Source organism: Cnephaeus nilssonii (assembly GCF_951640355.1).
Source record: "Cnephaeus nilssonii genome assembly, chromosome: 2".
Classification (NCBI taxonomy): Eukaryota; Metazoa; Chordata; class Mammalia; order Chiroptera; family Vespertilionidae; genus Cnephaeus; species Cnephaeus nilssonii.
The window spans coordinates 23,149,630-23,166,134 of NC_137073.1; the positions used below are offsets into that span (position 1 = coordinate 23,149,630).

The 16,505-nt window shown below is 46.4% G+C and overlaps 1 protein-coding gene across 6 annotated transcripts in view; it reads left to right on the plus strand.

Annotated features, from left to right (window-relative positions):
- The window catches only part of SNX29 (sorting nexin 29), a gene marked incomplete at its 3' end in the record, with an annotated part of 449,820 nt that overhangs the window by 66,164 nt on the left and 367,151 nt on the right, over positions 1–16,505 (plus strand). For all 6 annotated transcript variants that reach the window (XM_079795284.1, XM_079795286.1, XM_079795288.1 and 3 more), the window contains 4 exons: positions 893–1,141; positions 4,889–5,255; positions 11,652–11,770; positions 15,966–16,041. In XM_079795284.1, coding sequence (XP_079651410.1) covers positions 893–1,141; positions 4,889–5,255; positions 11,652–11,770; positions 15,966–16,041 — 811 coding nt within the window. The remainder of the gene's footprint in view (positions 1–892; positions 1,142–4,888; positions 5,256–11,651; positions 11,771–15,965; positions 16,042–16,505) is intronic.

Below are 16,505 nucleotides of genomic sequence, written 5' to 3' on the forward strand. Positions count from 1 at the left end.
GGAGACAGGAGGCCTGCCTTTGAAGCCTGGTCTGACCCCTTACCAGCTGGGGACCTGGGGCAGATGCTGTTACTGTTACTTTCCTCCTCTGTAAGGTGGGGGTCTGGATGGCACGGCCGTCGCCATATAGGGCTGTGAGAGAATCAAATGTGATAGTCATGTACACCATTTGTCAACATGCAAACCTGGAATGATGTTTTTTTGGTGAATTATTAAATTGTTTATCATTTGACTCTCACTCAAAAGGTGAAACAACTCAACAGAAGTGGGCAGCTTTTGCTTCTTTCTTCTAAATCCTCTGTTGCCTCCTTTTTCTTTTTCTTTCCTGAAAGTTTCACCAAACCCCAAATATTGAGTGTTACGTTAGCCTAGGCCATTGATGAGGAAGAGTCAGGGTTTGACCACGATTTCCTGTGGGCCACAGGATACCAGTGCAAATTTCTGTATAAGTACTGCCACTAATGACATTGGTGTACCTTTTGTGATTGCTTACTGAGCTGAGTGTTTTTGGTGGGTGATGGTCTTTATAGTTAACCCGTGAAAGAGATATTGTGTCTCCATTTTACAGATAAGGAAACTAAAGCTCAGAGAGGTTATAAATGGCTTGACCAAGGTCTCGTAGCTTGTACGTGGCAGTGCTGGGATTCAATCCAGGCAGTCTGACCTCAGAACCTATGGCTTACCTTCCCTCTTGACAGAGAGGAAGAGAATTTGGAGTGACTCAGCTGCTGTGATAGCTGCTGTCCACTGACCCCAGTTGTGGGAGGTTTCAATCAGCATTTAAGATCAGTGTGTGCCCTCCTGTGTACTGTACTGTCTGCAGCTTGTTTGTCGTGTTGGAGGCGTGACTGTCCAACAGCACACACTCCATGCTTTTCCTTTTGTGCGGAAGGTCTGAACTCCATACTCTTCGCGATCAACATTGACAACAAGGATTTAAATGGCCAGAGCAAGTTTGCTCCTACTGTCTCGGACCTCTTAAAGGAGTCAACGCAGAACATGACTTCCTTGCTGAAGGAGTCCACGCAAGGAGTGAGCAGCCTTTTCCGGGAGATCACGGCGTCCTCTGCTGTCTCCATCCTCATCAAGCCTGAGCAGGAGACCGACCCCCTGCCCGTCATGTCCAAGCACGTCAATGCAGGTGAGGCAGAGCGTTTGAGGTAGAGCAGAGGGGCCAGGTAACGGATGACAGGCCATGGCCGAGGTGGACACACCTCGTCACCTGAAAGTGCAAGGGGCCTGAATCTGACACACTTGCATTCTCAGTTCACATTTGTTTTTATTCTTTTTACCCTTACTCAGAAAGAGCCTCACCTAGATGGGAAGATGATAGGGTAAAAGAGCAAAAGGTCAGCCAAAACAAACTGAAAGCAAGGGTGTGAGGGCCACGTGAAGCCAGATGAGATTGATCTTTATTTATTCATTCATTCATTCCTTTGTCCATTCACTCATTTGTTCACTTAATGCATTCTGTGTGCTAGGCTGTGAGCCAAGTAAGACAGATTACAGGTATTTGTCAGTCTTCTTTGGGATGGGTGGGTAGACATTTAATGACAAATTATACATATAATTAATTATCCTGATAAATGGGATGGAAGCCAAGCATAGGGTGCTATGGAGAGTGCATACTATTGGGCTTGCCTTTTTTTGGGGGAAGACATTTAAGTGGAGGCCACGGAAAGGGATTAATTAATTAATTAATTAATTAAGATTACTTTTGTGACATGTTTACAACCTCCCTGAGCCTTCTGGGACATCTAGAATGTTGCTATAGCAAAATTGGAAATTTTGGGTTTAGTACTTAGTCCTGGTATTCTCAAATCCCTTAAACAAGGCAGTAACCATGGTCGTCCCTTTGGGGTTATTAATGATTATGAAAACTCAGAATCTTATGGTGTCTTTGGTACACACTGGCTTTATCTGTTTGCCCTCTTCTTCCCAAGCAGAGGCCCCAGGTGAATGAGATAGAAACAGGACTGTGAGGGCTTTGTGTAACAGAGTCAATGGAATTTGTATACCCAAAGCAGTGTCCTTCCCATTCATTGTGGACTCCCTGCTTTTGACATTGTCTCAGAGTTGTAATGCCCGGGTGAAGCATGTCACACATTGGTTTAGATGGAATGGAGTTTTGGGAATAGGTTCAGGGTGATGATTAAGATGTGTAAACTGGCTCATCTAAGTACTGGTCACCAAGGCAGTCTTATTTTCTGTTTCCATTGGCCTTGTTGTGTAACAAACAGTTTAAAACATGTAGTGGCTTAAAACAACCATGATTCATTTTTTTTATGATTCTGCGTGTGGTTTGGCGGTCTGGTTTTTCTGCTGGTGTCACCTGGGCTCACTCATGGGGCTGCATTTGGCTGGCAGCTGAGCTGGAAGATCCCAGAGGGCCCCTCTCTGCCTCCCCTGTGCCTGGAGTTGGTGCTAACTATTGGCCGGGGCATCTCAGTTTTCTTATGCAGGGCCACTTGTCCTTCAATAAGCTAAATCACTTTTCTTCCATAGTAGTTTCAGGGCAGGATTTCAAGAGGGTGTAAGACCCTCTAGAACTTACACACCGTTATTTCTGCCACATTCCATTGGTAAAGGCAGAACACTAAGCCATTCCAGATTCAAGAGGGTAGAGACATAGATATACCCGCAATCGAAGGTGTGGCAGAGTCCCATTGTAAAGGCACATTATGCAGGGATGGGAGGAATTTGTGGTCATTGAACAGTTGACCGCTGCCCCAAACTGGTTTTCTTGGTTTCATCCACCAGTATTTTCCAAAGTAAAACAATGAAAATCATTTCAATAATGATAATATCCTTTGGATCAAAGTGCTTAGAAGAACTGCTTAGAGGAACAATTTTAACATTTGCTCCGTGGCATATTTTTAAAATTATTTTTAATTTTAAAAATTTATTTTTCAATAACAGTTGACATACAATATTATAGTAGTTTCATATGTATTGTTAACATAAAAACCATTGAAACCTGTAAAGAATTTTTGTGAGTTTATTTGAGCCAATCTGTCGACATATGCCGGGAAGCAGAACCTCAAGGAATTGAGATAATGCTCCAGAGAATGGCGGGTTACATCTGTATTTATACATTGCAATCAAAGGAAAGGGATGTAGGTGGGTTACAGGAAATCCATTGGTGATGGATTAAGGAGATGGCATAAAGCAAAGGGGGGAAACCTATGGGATAGGGTGAAAAGTGAAATGATGGACATGTGCTTCTTTTACAGAGATGGATACAGGATAGTTTAACATAATTAACAGTTGACAATTAACTTGATAACAATAACAATGAGGGACTGTCCTGGTGCCATTTGTTGTGCCCTGAGGAGTCTGGAAAAAAGGGAAGTTACAAGTTACCCATACATTTCGCAGATTTGTTATCTTAGAGGCAAAAAGACAAATGGGCTCAGTAAAGATCTAAGTTGATCTTTGTCAGGGAAAATACTGGCCTAGGACATGACTACCCACTATAACCTGTTTGTAGTTAAACATTTAATTTTCAGACTATCTTTTGTGGTTATTTTAGGTCTCTGAGTTTGCAAGACTGCCGTACAGGCCTCCCCTGAGTTGTCAGGTTAGCATGTGGCCCCTTTCGTCCACAGTATACATAGTGGTTAGACATTTATATACCACAAAGTGATCTCCCCAGCCCCCAGGTAAGTCTAATACCTATCTGACACCATACATAGTTACTACAATATTATTGAGTATATTCCCTATGGTGTACTTTATATCCCCATGACTATTTTTATAACTGGCAATTTGCACTTTTTAATCCCTTTTATCATTTTCACACATCTCCTCACCTTTCTCCCATCTGACAACTATCAATTTTTTCTCTGTATCTGTGAGCCTGTTTCTATTTTCTTTGTTTATTGTTCTTGTTTTTTAGATTTCACATATGAGTGAAACCATACGGTATTTGTCTTTCTCTATCTGATTTACTTCACTTAGCATAATACCCTCTAGTTCTATCCATGTTACTGCAAATGGTCATATTTCATTCACTTTTCATGGTTGAGTAATATTTCAATGTATATATGTACCACATCACCTTTATCAATTTGTCTGTCGATGGACACTTAGGTTGCTTCCATGTCTTGCCTATTGTGAATGATGCTGCAATGAACATAGGGATGCATATATCTTTTCAAATTCGTATTTTAGATTTCTTCAGATAAATACCCAGAAGTGGAATTGCTGAGTGATGTGGTAGTTATATTTTTAAATTTTTGAGGAATTTCCAAACTTTTCCATAATTGCTGCACCTGTTTACAATCCCTCTAACAGTGTAAGACGATCCCCTTTTCTCCACATCCTTGCCAGCACTTTTTGTTTGTGGTTTTATTGGTCATAGCCATTCTGACACATATGAGGTGATACCTCAGTGTAGTTTTAATTTTCATTCCCTGATGGTTAGTGATGTTGAGCATCTTTTCATATGTCTTAGCCATCTGTATGTCCTCTTTGGAGAAATCTCTGTTCAGGTCCATTTTTAAATTTGATTATTTGGTTTTTGATGTTAAGTTGTATGAATTCCTTATATATTTTGGATATTAGTCCCTTACCAGATATATCATTGGGGAATATCTTCCTCCATTCAGTAGGTTGTCTTTTCTTCGTTTTGTTGATTGTTTTCTTCACTGTGCAAAAACTTCTTAGTTTTGGGTTAGTCTCATTTGTTTATTTTTTCTTTTGTTTCCCTTGCCCGAGGAGACACATACATTTTTCTCAGTCCCCTAACAGATGTTTTTCCAAGGATTTAAGAAAGTCTGAATAGTTGTAGAGTAGGAGAGGATTTTCCAAGATCTAGTGTCAAGATGGCTTGATCACCTCTTTATCTTGCCTACTTTTTCTTATATCATATCTTGTCTTTTACTAGATGCCAAATGTAAAAAGGAACGGAAGAAGAAAAAGAAGGTGACCAATATTATCTCATTTGATGATGAAGAAGATGAGCAGACCTCTGGTGATGTTTTTAGAAAGATACCTGGGACTGGGGAGAGCTCAGAGGAGAACTCCGACCGCTCCTCGGTCAATATCATGGCCTTTGAAAGCCCCTTTGGACCTAATTCCAATGGAAGCCAGAGCAGCAACTCATGGAAAATTGATTCTCTGTCTTTGAATGGGGAGTTTGGGTACCAGAAGCTTGATGTGAAAAGCATCGACGATGAAGATGTGGATGAAAATGAGGATGACATGTACACGTCGGGAAGGAAGCGCACAGGCCACTCAGAGTCGCCTGAGAAGTAAGTTCCACTCTAGGTTTTAACGAAGGGTGGTACATTAACTGCTTTCTCTTCCTGCAGAATTGGGTGAAAGAAGGGTGCAAGGTTTATATTTGTTTAGGGCATCTTTCGTTTTTCAGATCTTGATTTAGGAGGAAGGAGCATTATTAGCTTGTCGAGAACTAAGAGAGAGGAAGGGAGTATATTTGAAGGTACTTATTACAAAATTAGTGTCAAAATGCGTGCCTTGAAACTTTTGCTTTACATATCCAGCTTTCATTTTTGTTTTCTAGCTTTTCCTCCCATCTTTAACTTGCCGCTAGCATAGGGAGCTCAGGAGAAAGGCAGGGTTATTCTAGAAAATAGCCATGGGCTGGTGACATCTGTGTTTATCCGCAGGGGTGTGAACAGCAGTGATTTGCCTGCACTTGCTGCTTTAACACTGGAGTTGCTGTAGACTTATGCCTGTGAAGGGGCTTGACACATGAAGGCATAAAGCAAACAAGTATAGTTAAGAGCTTGGATTTTGGAATCGAGACAACCTGGGTCCTCGTGTACTAGCTCCCTGGCTTAGGTTGGATGAGGTTGGACAAGTGACTTCACCTCCCAGAGTCTCAGGGCTCATCGGAGACCTGGGAGAAAAACAGTACCTTCTTGGTAGGGCTGTTGTCAAAGCAATGAGCTGCTCCATGTGGGCCGTCTGTACACTACTATAGTAATAATATTCCCACGCTTGGTTTTACTCTTCATGCCATATAAATTAGTTTATTTATTAGAATTTGTGGTATCTGTCCTGGAACCCAGCACATTAGGTTGTGCACTTCAAAGGGTATGTTATTATAGATGCAATGACTTTATTTGAGCCAAACTGTCACGTAGGCGTTACAGTGGTCAATGCTATCCTGATCACTCTGACTTCAAAACCAGCCCACAAGAGTGAAACAGAGATTTTGAGATCCCGTGGTATGACTGAACAGTGTCTTAGCCCAAAACTTTCCACTTTCATGCTTTAATAGGAGTTGTTTTTTTTTTCCTTTCTCACGAGACTATGCCTGCTTTTGTCTTTGATTGTTACCCTGGTCCTCATTCACATGGATACCTGTATTAGAAGTATCCTCTGATTGACCATCTGTGTGACATGCCAGATGCTACAAGCTATGTATATGTTATCCTAATCCGTAGGTTAGTGGATACCACCCCCACGGGAATGGATGAAAGAATGGGATTCGTAGAGAGTTGAGATTTGTCAGAGCAATGGGCAAAGCTGGGTTAAGTTTAGATTATGCTGACTGTACTGCTGAATACTTTCCATATAATTCTGAATATCGATTGGTTGATGTTCAGTTAGATCAATATGTCATATTTGTTAAAGGTTCCCCCATTGTTGAGTATTGGCATCTTCCTAATGGCAGCTTTGTCTGTTGTCGCTTTTTGTTATCAGCCATTGTGAAAGAAACATTTTCATGCAGAGGCTTTTTTCTCCTCCTGGAGGATTTGTTGGAGGAGCAGCATCCCTGTGGCTTGTTTTGCTGACAGGCTCTGAATGTTTTGGTTCCTGGAATCCAGGTCTTGTGACGGGCTGTGTTAGTGAGGGTTCTCCAGAGAAACAGGATCGAGAGGGTGTGTGTGTGTGTCTCTCTCTGTCCTGAGAGATTTATTTTAAGGGATTGGCTCATGTGATGGTGGAACTTGGACAAGTTCAGAAACTGGAGGGTGGGCTGGCAGGCTGGAGATTCAAGGGAGAGTTGCAGTTCGAGTCCTAAGGCAGTCTGCTGGCAGAACTTCTCAGTCTTTTTCTTTGAAGGCCTTTAACTGATTTGATGAGGCCCACCCAAATTATGGAGGGCAGTCTGCTTTACTAGTACTCAATGTCTGCTGATTTAAATGTTCATTTCATCTGATAAATACCTTCCCAGGAGCATAGAATAACATTTGCTCATATCTGGCTACTGTGGCATAGCCAAGTTGACACTTAAAAATTCACCTTCACACTTGCCTTTAGTCTTAATCTAGGCCTTTCAGGAAATGCCACTTGTATTCTGTGTCTCTGCAGGTGAGAGCAACTGAGTTTATTCACTTCATGGGTTTTCATTGGCCTCAAACACAGTAATTTCTCTTCCTAATGACCAGTGCCATTGAGCGAGTCTGGAGGGGAGGCCACCTTGCAAGCCAAGGCAGCTGCCAGCATTGTGATGTGTGAGACACAGGACAGTGCAGGTGACCTTCACAGAGCTGGCCCTTCAGGGCCATCGAGCCTCCTGCAGATTCTGGACAGCCTCTCCTGCGTAAAGGGGGTCTAGAGCGAGCATTCGCAGAGCATCTTGGGGAAAGAGCAGAGGAATGATGAGGTGGCCTATGAATAATGCTTTCCCTTTAAAAAAAAAATTTTTTTTATTGATTTCAGAGAGGAAGGGAGAGAGATAAAGAAACATAAATGTGAAAATCATTGATTGGCTGCCTCCTGCACATCCCCTTATGGGAGCCCGCAACCCGGGCATGTGCCCTTGGCTGGAATCTAACCTGGGAGCCTTTAATCCGCAGGCCTTTGCTATGGCTAATGCTTTTCTTTTGATTGTAAGAAAATGTTCATATGTACGGTCTCGGAGCCTGAGGGGCCAGAACTTGAGCAGTGTAACAGCACAGCTGGGTTTGTGAGGGGAGTGGCCAGGCCAGGCCAGGGGAAGCACACTGTGGTCTGTCAAGTTTTATGCCTCTGTTTGCTAGCAACTAAACCACTTATTTGATGACTAAGGAAAATCTTGTCCCTCAAGATTTTGGCTTTGCTTTTTAAAAAATTTTTTTATTTTTAAGAGGATAATACCTTTATTGTAGAAAGTTTTTCTGTCACTTCTTATGTTCTCTATGATGCCAGTAGGAAAGTAGGGTGAAAACAATTCAGAAAGAATTTCAAACGTGTGGGAAAATGTTGCACCTCCCTAGCAATTAAGCAAATGCAAAGTGAAAGCAGATACCATGCTTGCCCATTCTATTTGCCTAGAGCAGTGGTCGGCAAACTCATTAGTCAACAGAGCCAAATATCAACAGTACAACGATTGAAATTTCTTTTGAGAGCCAAATTTTTTAAACTTAAACTTTTTCTAACGCCACTTCTTCAAAATAGACTCGCCCAGGCCGTGGTATTTTGTGGAAGAGCCACACTCAAGGGGCCAAAGAGCCGCAGGTGGCTCTCGAGCCGCAGTTTGCCGACCACAGGCCTACTAGACCACAGGCCTACTAGAGTTAAAGTGAGAATTGGGAAAAGGCGGGCCCTGGTTAGTGCCCCGGGCCTGGCCTGCCCTTGGTGTGTCCTCGGGCTTGGTATGCTCCAGGCACACAGTAGGTGCTAACTGTGGAATGAGTGATGTAAGGCCTCCTCGGTAGCTGGTAGTGTTGGCAGCCCCTTAGAAAACACAGTGTCAGCAGCCTTAAAAATGTCGACCTCACTTGATTTAGCAGCCCCACTGCCAGGGATCTACTCGAGGGCAGTCTCAGGGAGCAGGCTGCTGCGTCAGATAGCAAAGTCCTTACTTAGAGAAGCAGAACATCAGAGCCGACCCACACGTGCGACCACAGAGGAGCGGTTAACAGAGGATCACATTGCGTGAACCTCAACATCTTAATGTTTAGGACCTTAAACCTCTCAAATGAGAAGTGTAAGAAAGAGTATCCAAGTAGTTTGAAGATTAACTTGTGAGCTTATGCTGAATGAAAAAGGCGAATATAAAATCCTACATTTAGTTTCATTATGGCCTCGTAGAGAAAACTGTGCAAGAAAGAAAAGACACACTAAGAGGAGATAGGGTCTAAATCACTTGTGCTTTGGGTAATGTGGTGTTGGGTGTAATTTCCCCCCCTTCTTTTTTTAAACATTTTTCTTGGTTTTACAATGTGTTTTACTTTTCTAACAAAAAGCAACACCTGTTCTCATGTTGCTAAGCCAGCGGTGGCACCATATCCTGAATTGGTCTCTGCCTCAGGAACCACTTTGGTGTAACTCAGTTTTGAGGTGGGACCCGTGGCCCCGTTACCGTAAAAACCATTGAAACCTGTAAAGAATTTTTGTGACTTTATTTGAGCCAAACTGTCGACATATGCCGGGAAGTAGAACCTCAACGAATTGAGATAATGCTCTGGAGACTGGCGATTTTTCATCTGTTTTTATACATTGCAATCAAAGGAGGAGACGTAGGTGGGTTACATGAAATCCATTGGTGATAGATTAGGGAGGCAGGAGAAAGCAAAGTGGGGATGGGGGAGCGGGGAAACACCTGGTATTGGATAAAAAGTAAAATGATGGACACATACTTAGGTGGGTGCAGGAACAATTAACATGATAACAATGAAGGAATTTGTGGTATCTGTCCTGGAGCCCAGGCACATTAGGTTGTAAAAGGGAAGTTACAAGTTACCCAGACATTTCAAGGGTATGCTATCATAGATGCAAAAAGACAGATAGGTCAGTTAAGGTAAAGGTTGACCTTGTCAGTGAAGATACCGGCCTAGGACGTAACTGCCCACCATAACTGCTTTTAGTTAAAGTTTAATTTCAGACCATCCTTTGTGGTTACTTTAGGGCTCTGAGTGCAAGTCTGCTATGCAGGCCTTCCCTGAGCTGGTCAGGTCAGCATGTGGCCCTTTTTGTCCACAGCCCCTTTTGCTTGGGTCCAAACCTCAGCTGCTAGAGCCTGGCTTCCCCTTGCACCCCCAGGTGTTGCTGGGAAGGGGCAAGATTTCCCCTCAGAAACAGCAGCAAGTGCAATGGTGGTTTTGCTGCCTTCTGAGAGGTGCCCTGACTGACTCTGGGTGTCCAGGAGTCCCTCAGCCACCAGCTGCTGGACTGGAGCCCCAGGAGGGCAGTTCTGTACAGGTCCTAGGGGCGCAGCCCCGTTCATCGAAGAACCAGCCCTCCTCTCTTGTGCCCTAGAGCGCCATCTGAGAGTCTCATTGTGTGTGTACCTGCAGGATTAAATGATACATTTTGCAAAATTCTGTAGACTTTTGTTTGGTGCCAAATGTCTGACCACAAGCTAGAGAGGGCTGAAAGCAGAATTTCTACATGATGATCTCTAAAAGAAGGGGTGGCCAACTACACCTGCTGGCCAGATCCTCTACACAGCTGAGAAGGTTGGTTGTTACATTTTTAAGGGGTTGTTAAACAAACAAATAAACAAACAAACAAACAAAGCAAAACAAACAAAAACCCAAAGAATAAGTATGGCCACAAGGCCTAAAAATTCTGCTATCTGGTCCTTTATAGAAAAGTGTTGTTGATCCCTGCTCTAAGGAATGAAAGAAAACCTCTATGCATCATGCCATGGTAGGCAGGAGCCAGGAGACTCATTGTATCTGGGTTTGGAAGACCTGTGCTTGAGCCCCCCACAAACCTTGGTTCTGTCCTTAAGGCTCATGACGTTGTACAAGTCAGAATCTCTGGAGTTTTTCTCCCTCTCTCCCTTCTTCCCTCCTCCCTTCCTCCCACATCCCCTCCCTTTTCTTTGTCCTTTCCTCTCCCTCCCCGCCCCTCCCTTCCCTCCCTCCCTCTGTTAAGTAGGTGTGATTATGATCTGCTCTGGTCCTCACAGCTGAGTTACAGAGCAAGTTTATAGTCTTTAAAATGTGCTGTGGGCAGTACTTTCTCAAATCAGTTGAATTGAGCCAGCCTGGTACTACAAAGATCGTGCAGGTTAGTTTTGTACTTGGTGGATGTGGTGACAATATAACAGGTCATATGAGTTAGTTAATATTTGAGCAGACCCCCTTTCTTGGAAGGGACCCAGACATGGTCTGGTCTGATTCTGCTCTTTACTTGAGAGGGTTTGAGAACCAACAAGGCAAAGGGCCAGCCCAGGTCACGTGGCTGCTGTCATTTCAGAGCTTGGAACACACCATGCTTCCTCCTTCAGCACTTTGCACATGCTGTTCCCTCCCCCTCCGTCCCTCTTGTCCCTTCTCTTCACTCAGGTAACTCTTGTGCTTCCTTCAGCTCTCACCCCAAACCTCCCTTCTTCCAGGAAGCCTTCCATGACCTCTGACCAGCTCCATGAGGATATAGAGCTATTGTTCTATACCGTCTGGGGGAATATTTGATTCATGTCTGTGCCCCCGAACAGACGGTAAGCTCCATGAGGGCAGGATAAATACTGTATGCTGGTTCTTTTGCCAGCACAAAATATATGTGCTGCACGCTGCCTGGCATATAGTAGGTGCTCAGTAAACAGTGGCGGAAAGAACAAATGCAAGGGGTCTGGTTCCAGACTGTGCTCCCGACTTTCAGTCTGAATCTCCCGCTATGCCCAGCCCTGTCATGGTCAGTTCCCAAGAAGGAGCTTGTGGGAGGCCCAGCCGATGGATGCGTGTGGTGACCTGAGCCCTCAGGGGCCCTTTGCCCTTTCACACAGCTTTATTCTTTCATCACAGGCCACTGGATGGGAACACCTGCCTCTCCCAGATGCACAGCTGGGCTCCGCTGCAGGTGCTGCACGGCGACACCGATGTCCTCTTTCCAGTCAGCGGAGTGGGCTCCTTCAGCCCTGCAGGTGGGTGCTTCCTGACTGCTCTTTCCCTCCATTACGAGTGTCGCGTGTCGGCTCCGAGAACCGCAGGGGTGTCCGGGCCACTTCTGCCCGTGGGAGCGGGGGCAAGGAGGCCGGGGCTCAGAGCAGGAGGGCGGCTGAGGTTCGGACGGACAGAGCGTTTGGCTTCACTTCCTGCTGAACCTGGGTATTTTGAGATGCCCTCGCCCAAATGAGTGTTGGGCAGAATGGCCTTGCAGGTCACCAGGGAGCCCCCAGTCTGCTTTTCTTCTTGCCAGTGATTTGTTGAACATGTACAAGCTGACTGCAAAGGATGACCATTATTTTTGCCTCTTAGGAGAAGGGAGGTCACAGAACCCATAGCTGTGGAGGCCCTGGCACCCTGGGCAGCAGAGTGCTTGGGGTCAGGGAGTAGCTTGCTCAGACCCACCGTGGAGTGGGTAGCAGTTCTGGCCCAGTCCCTGCTGCTGAGCACACTTATGTGTGGTTTGTTATTGTCTTCTGTAGTGAGGGCAGGTCACGGGGAGAGCCGGGACGGACGTGCAGGAGCCCAGCTGGCCCAGAGGCGTGCGAGTGCATGCAGCCGACTCAGTGCCTGGCACTTCCCCACAGCACCACCAGGTCCCCGAGGACTCAGTGCCTGGCACTTCCCCACAGCACCACCAGGTCCCTGAGGACTCAGTGCCTGGCACTTCCCCACAGCACCACCAGGTCCCCGAGGCCGCGGTCCCCCCAACCCCATCCCTGATGTCTTCCCAGGGACAGGTTTAAGAAACTGACGGGGCTGCCAACTGCTCAGGAAGCTGCTGGCTTTCTGAGCTGGATGACAGACTGTTGTACTTGCCACTGTGCAGGGAGCACTGGAGTTTCTAGGGTTTGTTCGTGGCTTCCAGGTCACGACCCAGGGCCCCATTCACCTTGTCCTGCTCCGCCTGGAGGCGCCTTGCGGTTGGGCTGTGAAGTATGGCTGGGCTGAGAGAGGCATGCACTACACAGTCTGTTTTGTTTCCAGTGGCTGTTTCATTTCTTAACTGGGCTCCTCTAACCATCAGATGCTGGGCATTCTCCCTTCCTCTGGGCTTTCTGTAGACAGTGTCTCTAGGGGAAGTAGCCCCTGGCCAGTTCCAGGACCCTCGCGGATCCTCAAGAGAAGACATCCCCTGGCAGGTTGCCCATAGTCCCACCTCCGGCCTTTGTCCTCGCAGACTTGAGGCTGTCTTGTCACTGTTGGTGGGGCCCGAGCTCCAGCGCATCTGATTGCCCTCACCAGAGAGGCTGCCCAGGAGCCAGTCTGCCAGCTGTTTCCTTAGAACAGTAACAGAGCTCTCAGCAGCCTTGGGCCATGTGACAGCCGAGGGACAAGTGCCAGCAGGAACATGACATGGGAGGCAGATTCATCCAGGGCCACATGGAGACACTGGAGCCCAGAGCTGGGGAACTCGTCACCCGAGTGGATGCCAGATTGCATCAAGTCCCTCCTACATGATGCCCCGTTTCCATGGCAGGCATGTGGCCCAGGTGGCGCTAGGACCGGCCTGCCTGCAGGGGGACCCTCCTCTAGGCAGCACCCAGCATAGCCGTGATTCCTTTCCCAGACTCCTTTTCTTTCCCTCCTTTTCTGACTAGTGCCCCTTCTGGTCGACACCCCCTAATTGAGTGATGCTAACGTATTCTCTCAGTCAGGCCTGGGAGCCATTTCGTGTCGTTGGTGGTGAGTTTGCACACATGGGCTCCTTCCTTAGACCTTCCCATCATCTTTGAAAATGTTAGTGCCTCTGCTGTCATCGCCTTTGGGTATTAGAGGAAGGGAGGGAGAGCAGAGGATAAACGGGGAGAGGGACATGGTGGGGAAGATGGATGTGTTGGTAGCTAAGTCTTGGGAGGGAGCAAGCGGTGGAGAAGGGAACCCTGAACACAGAGTCATTATCCTTCAGGATCTTGGAAGGAGCAGTTCTATGGATCAGGGGCTGTGCTTTGGACTGCATTTCTGGGGTGAGGGAGGGGCTCAGCTCAGGGAGATGCCAGGCCAGGGCTTGATCCCCAGTAGGGGTTGTGCAGGAGGCAGCCGGTTGATGTTTCTTTCTCATTGATGCTTCTCTCTCTATCCCTCTCTCTAAAATAAATTAAAAAAAAAACCCTTAAAAAATAAAATTAAGATAGTAGTAGTGGCAGTACCTTCCTCAGAAGGGATGTGGCAGATGAGTGAGCTAGTCTCCGACTCTGACTGCTCTGTGGCTCCAGGGCCTCAGCTCACTACAGCTGTCAGCACGTCGTGGTCATGTATCATCAAGGGAAATCGGCTGGGGCCGAGTCGGTGTTGTATCCGGGATGCTGGTGGGCGATGGTGGCCTTCACTCCAACTACGCGTTTCCATGTGTATGTTGGAGCCCCTGTCCTTGCTTCAGGGAGCAGAATCTGACGGCTGTGAGTCAGGTTAGAGAGGGTGAGGTGACCTGAGGTGACCTGCTGCAGGACACCCCAGAAAGTCTGGAGCCTTTGAACGAGGGTGAAAACTGCTGGGAGGCAAGGAGTGGGAGGTAGCTAGGGGGAGCTGGCAGGTCTGGGCACCACTAGCTCTGTGATGGGAGGGAGGGTGAGTGCCAGGCTCCGAGGGTACAGCCAGTGGGAAGTGGTGACAGAAGAAGAGTGGCTTTGAAGGTCATGATCAGTTGGTGGCCCGGTAGGACATCGCAGTGGAGATTTCTGGTAGGCAGTGAGAAATGAGGGGTTGGGATTCAAGATTCAGGTCCTAGCCAGAGGCGAGGGTTGAGCATGGGCATCTTCCCAGAGTGGAGTTTGCAGCTAAGACCTGCTGGATTTATCGGGGACAGAGGCCACAGAGCTGAGATTCAGGGACACCTTTGCTCAGGAATCAGAGAAAAAGATGGTGGGGGAGGGGAACCACAGATCATTGCTGTGAAGCCTGAGAAAGGAGTGCTTCAAGGAGGAATGTAGGAGGGGGACCGAGGGAAGTGCTCTTTGGGTCCTTTGAGGGCAAATCCAGTTGCTTGGGAAGATGAGAGCCCCGGGCTCACTGAGTATTCTCACTGAGTTTTACACATATTACAGTTTATTATGTGGTAGGCGTTAAGTGTTGTACGGTAGGCAGTAGAGTCATCCCATTTCATAGATGAGGAAACTGAGGCACAAAGAGCATAGGTCACTTGCTGAGTTAAAGCTGGGATCAGGGCTTGAGCCCAGGCAGAGCCCTCAATCTTAAACTAACCACAATACCCTGGTGTGAGAAAGGGGAGGCGGCGAAGTAGACACTCTTTTTCCCCTTCGAACTTCTTGAAGGAGGTAGGAGTATGTGGAGTAGCTTGATGGTGTCAGCAGGGTGAAAAAAAGGTGAAAAACCATTTTTTCCTTTTAGAGGTCCCTTAGTTGAACTCCTTAAGAGCTGGGGAGTCTTGAGCAGGACGACACTAGCATAAACGGAAGGAATGACACGGAGGAGGCTGTCGTGGACGGCTTAGGGAAACCAGAGGTGTTCCCCTCTGACTGTGTCACCTGCTCCGGTCCAGGCCTGGCTCGATGCTGGGCATTGACAAGCCATACGTTTCTCCAGTGAGCAAATGTTCTGGGTGAAGCCGGCTTTAATGTCACCATCTAGCTCAAGGGGTATAAGATCTGCACTTTTTCCTGGAAAGAGACTTGAACAGCAGCTGATAATGTTTATGAAAATCTTCAGTGCCTCTTGCCTGTTGTTTCTGGAGATTATTTGTGGCCTCACTTTTTCCAAATGCCTTTCCCACATGCTGCTGAAAGCAGCAAGTGGCTTTTTAGAAATCACTTTGGTTTGACCCGAGCAGACTCTGTCAGTAATTAGACTTTGCTGCCCTCTCGTGTCCATCTTGAGCCACTACAAGCAGGAGCAGTTTTGTGTAATATAAAGCTTTTGTTATTCCCTGATTCTGAGGTTGGCCCTGAATATGGAGTTGATGGGGAATTCCAGCTGGCTAAGGTAAAAAAGGTTGGGGCCTTCTATCAGTGACTGATGCAAAATCTGAGATGGACAAAAAAAAAAATGAAACCGGTAGCAGACAAAAACCCAGTGTACCGATGAGGAAAAAATTTTCCAGTCAACTTGTCTAGCAGATGAGCCATTGTGCTCTCTGCCTTGTGTCCTCGCCTCATGGAGAAAGTGAGATGGCAACAGAAACCTGACCTTCTCTCTGTGATTGCTCTCTGTTCCCAGATGCCCCCCTCGGAAGCCTGGAGAACGGGACAGGACCGGAGGACCATGCTCTCCCGGAGCCCGGACCTCGGTACAGGTGGGTGGTCAGAAACCAGGTTGCCTTTGGGGTTGGATTTTATTCAGCATTTTGTTCTTTTTTAAAGATAGGAGTTGTCAGGGGTCGAAGGGCATGAGCGACTCTGTAAGAAATAGGATTTGCATACCACCTTTACTTTGAGCACTTTTGGGGCCAAATCTGGGTACCTGCTCTGTCATTATTTGCTAATTTTAATATTTGATCATATTGTATAATTAATATTACATAATATTTAAGCCACTTATATATCATATGTTTGTGAAGTGCTTGGTCTGGCTATAGTAGTAAGCGCCGTGTCAGTTTTCTTTTTTCAAATTAAACTATCTCAACACATTGAGTTGCCCAAAGTCCTTGGCTGTGTGGTGGCACAGTGAGTCTCTCTTATGTCTGGTCCTTGTTGCTGTTGCTGTGTTTCCTTCTTTCTCGTCGTGGTTTTAATTTGGTGTTTCATTTGCAAGCTCAGC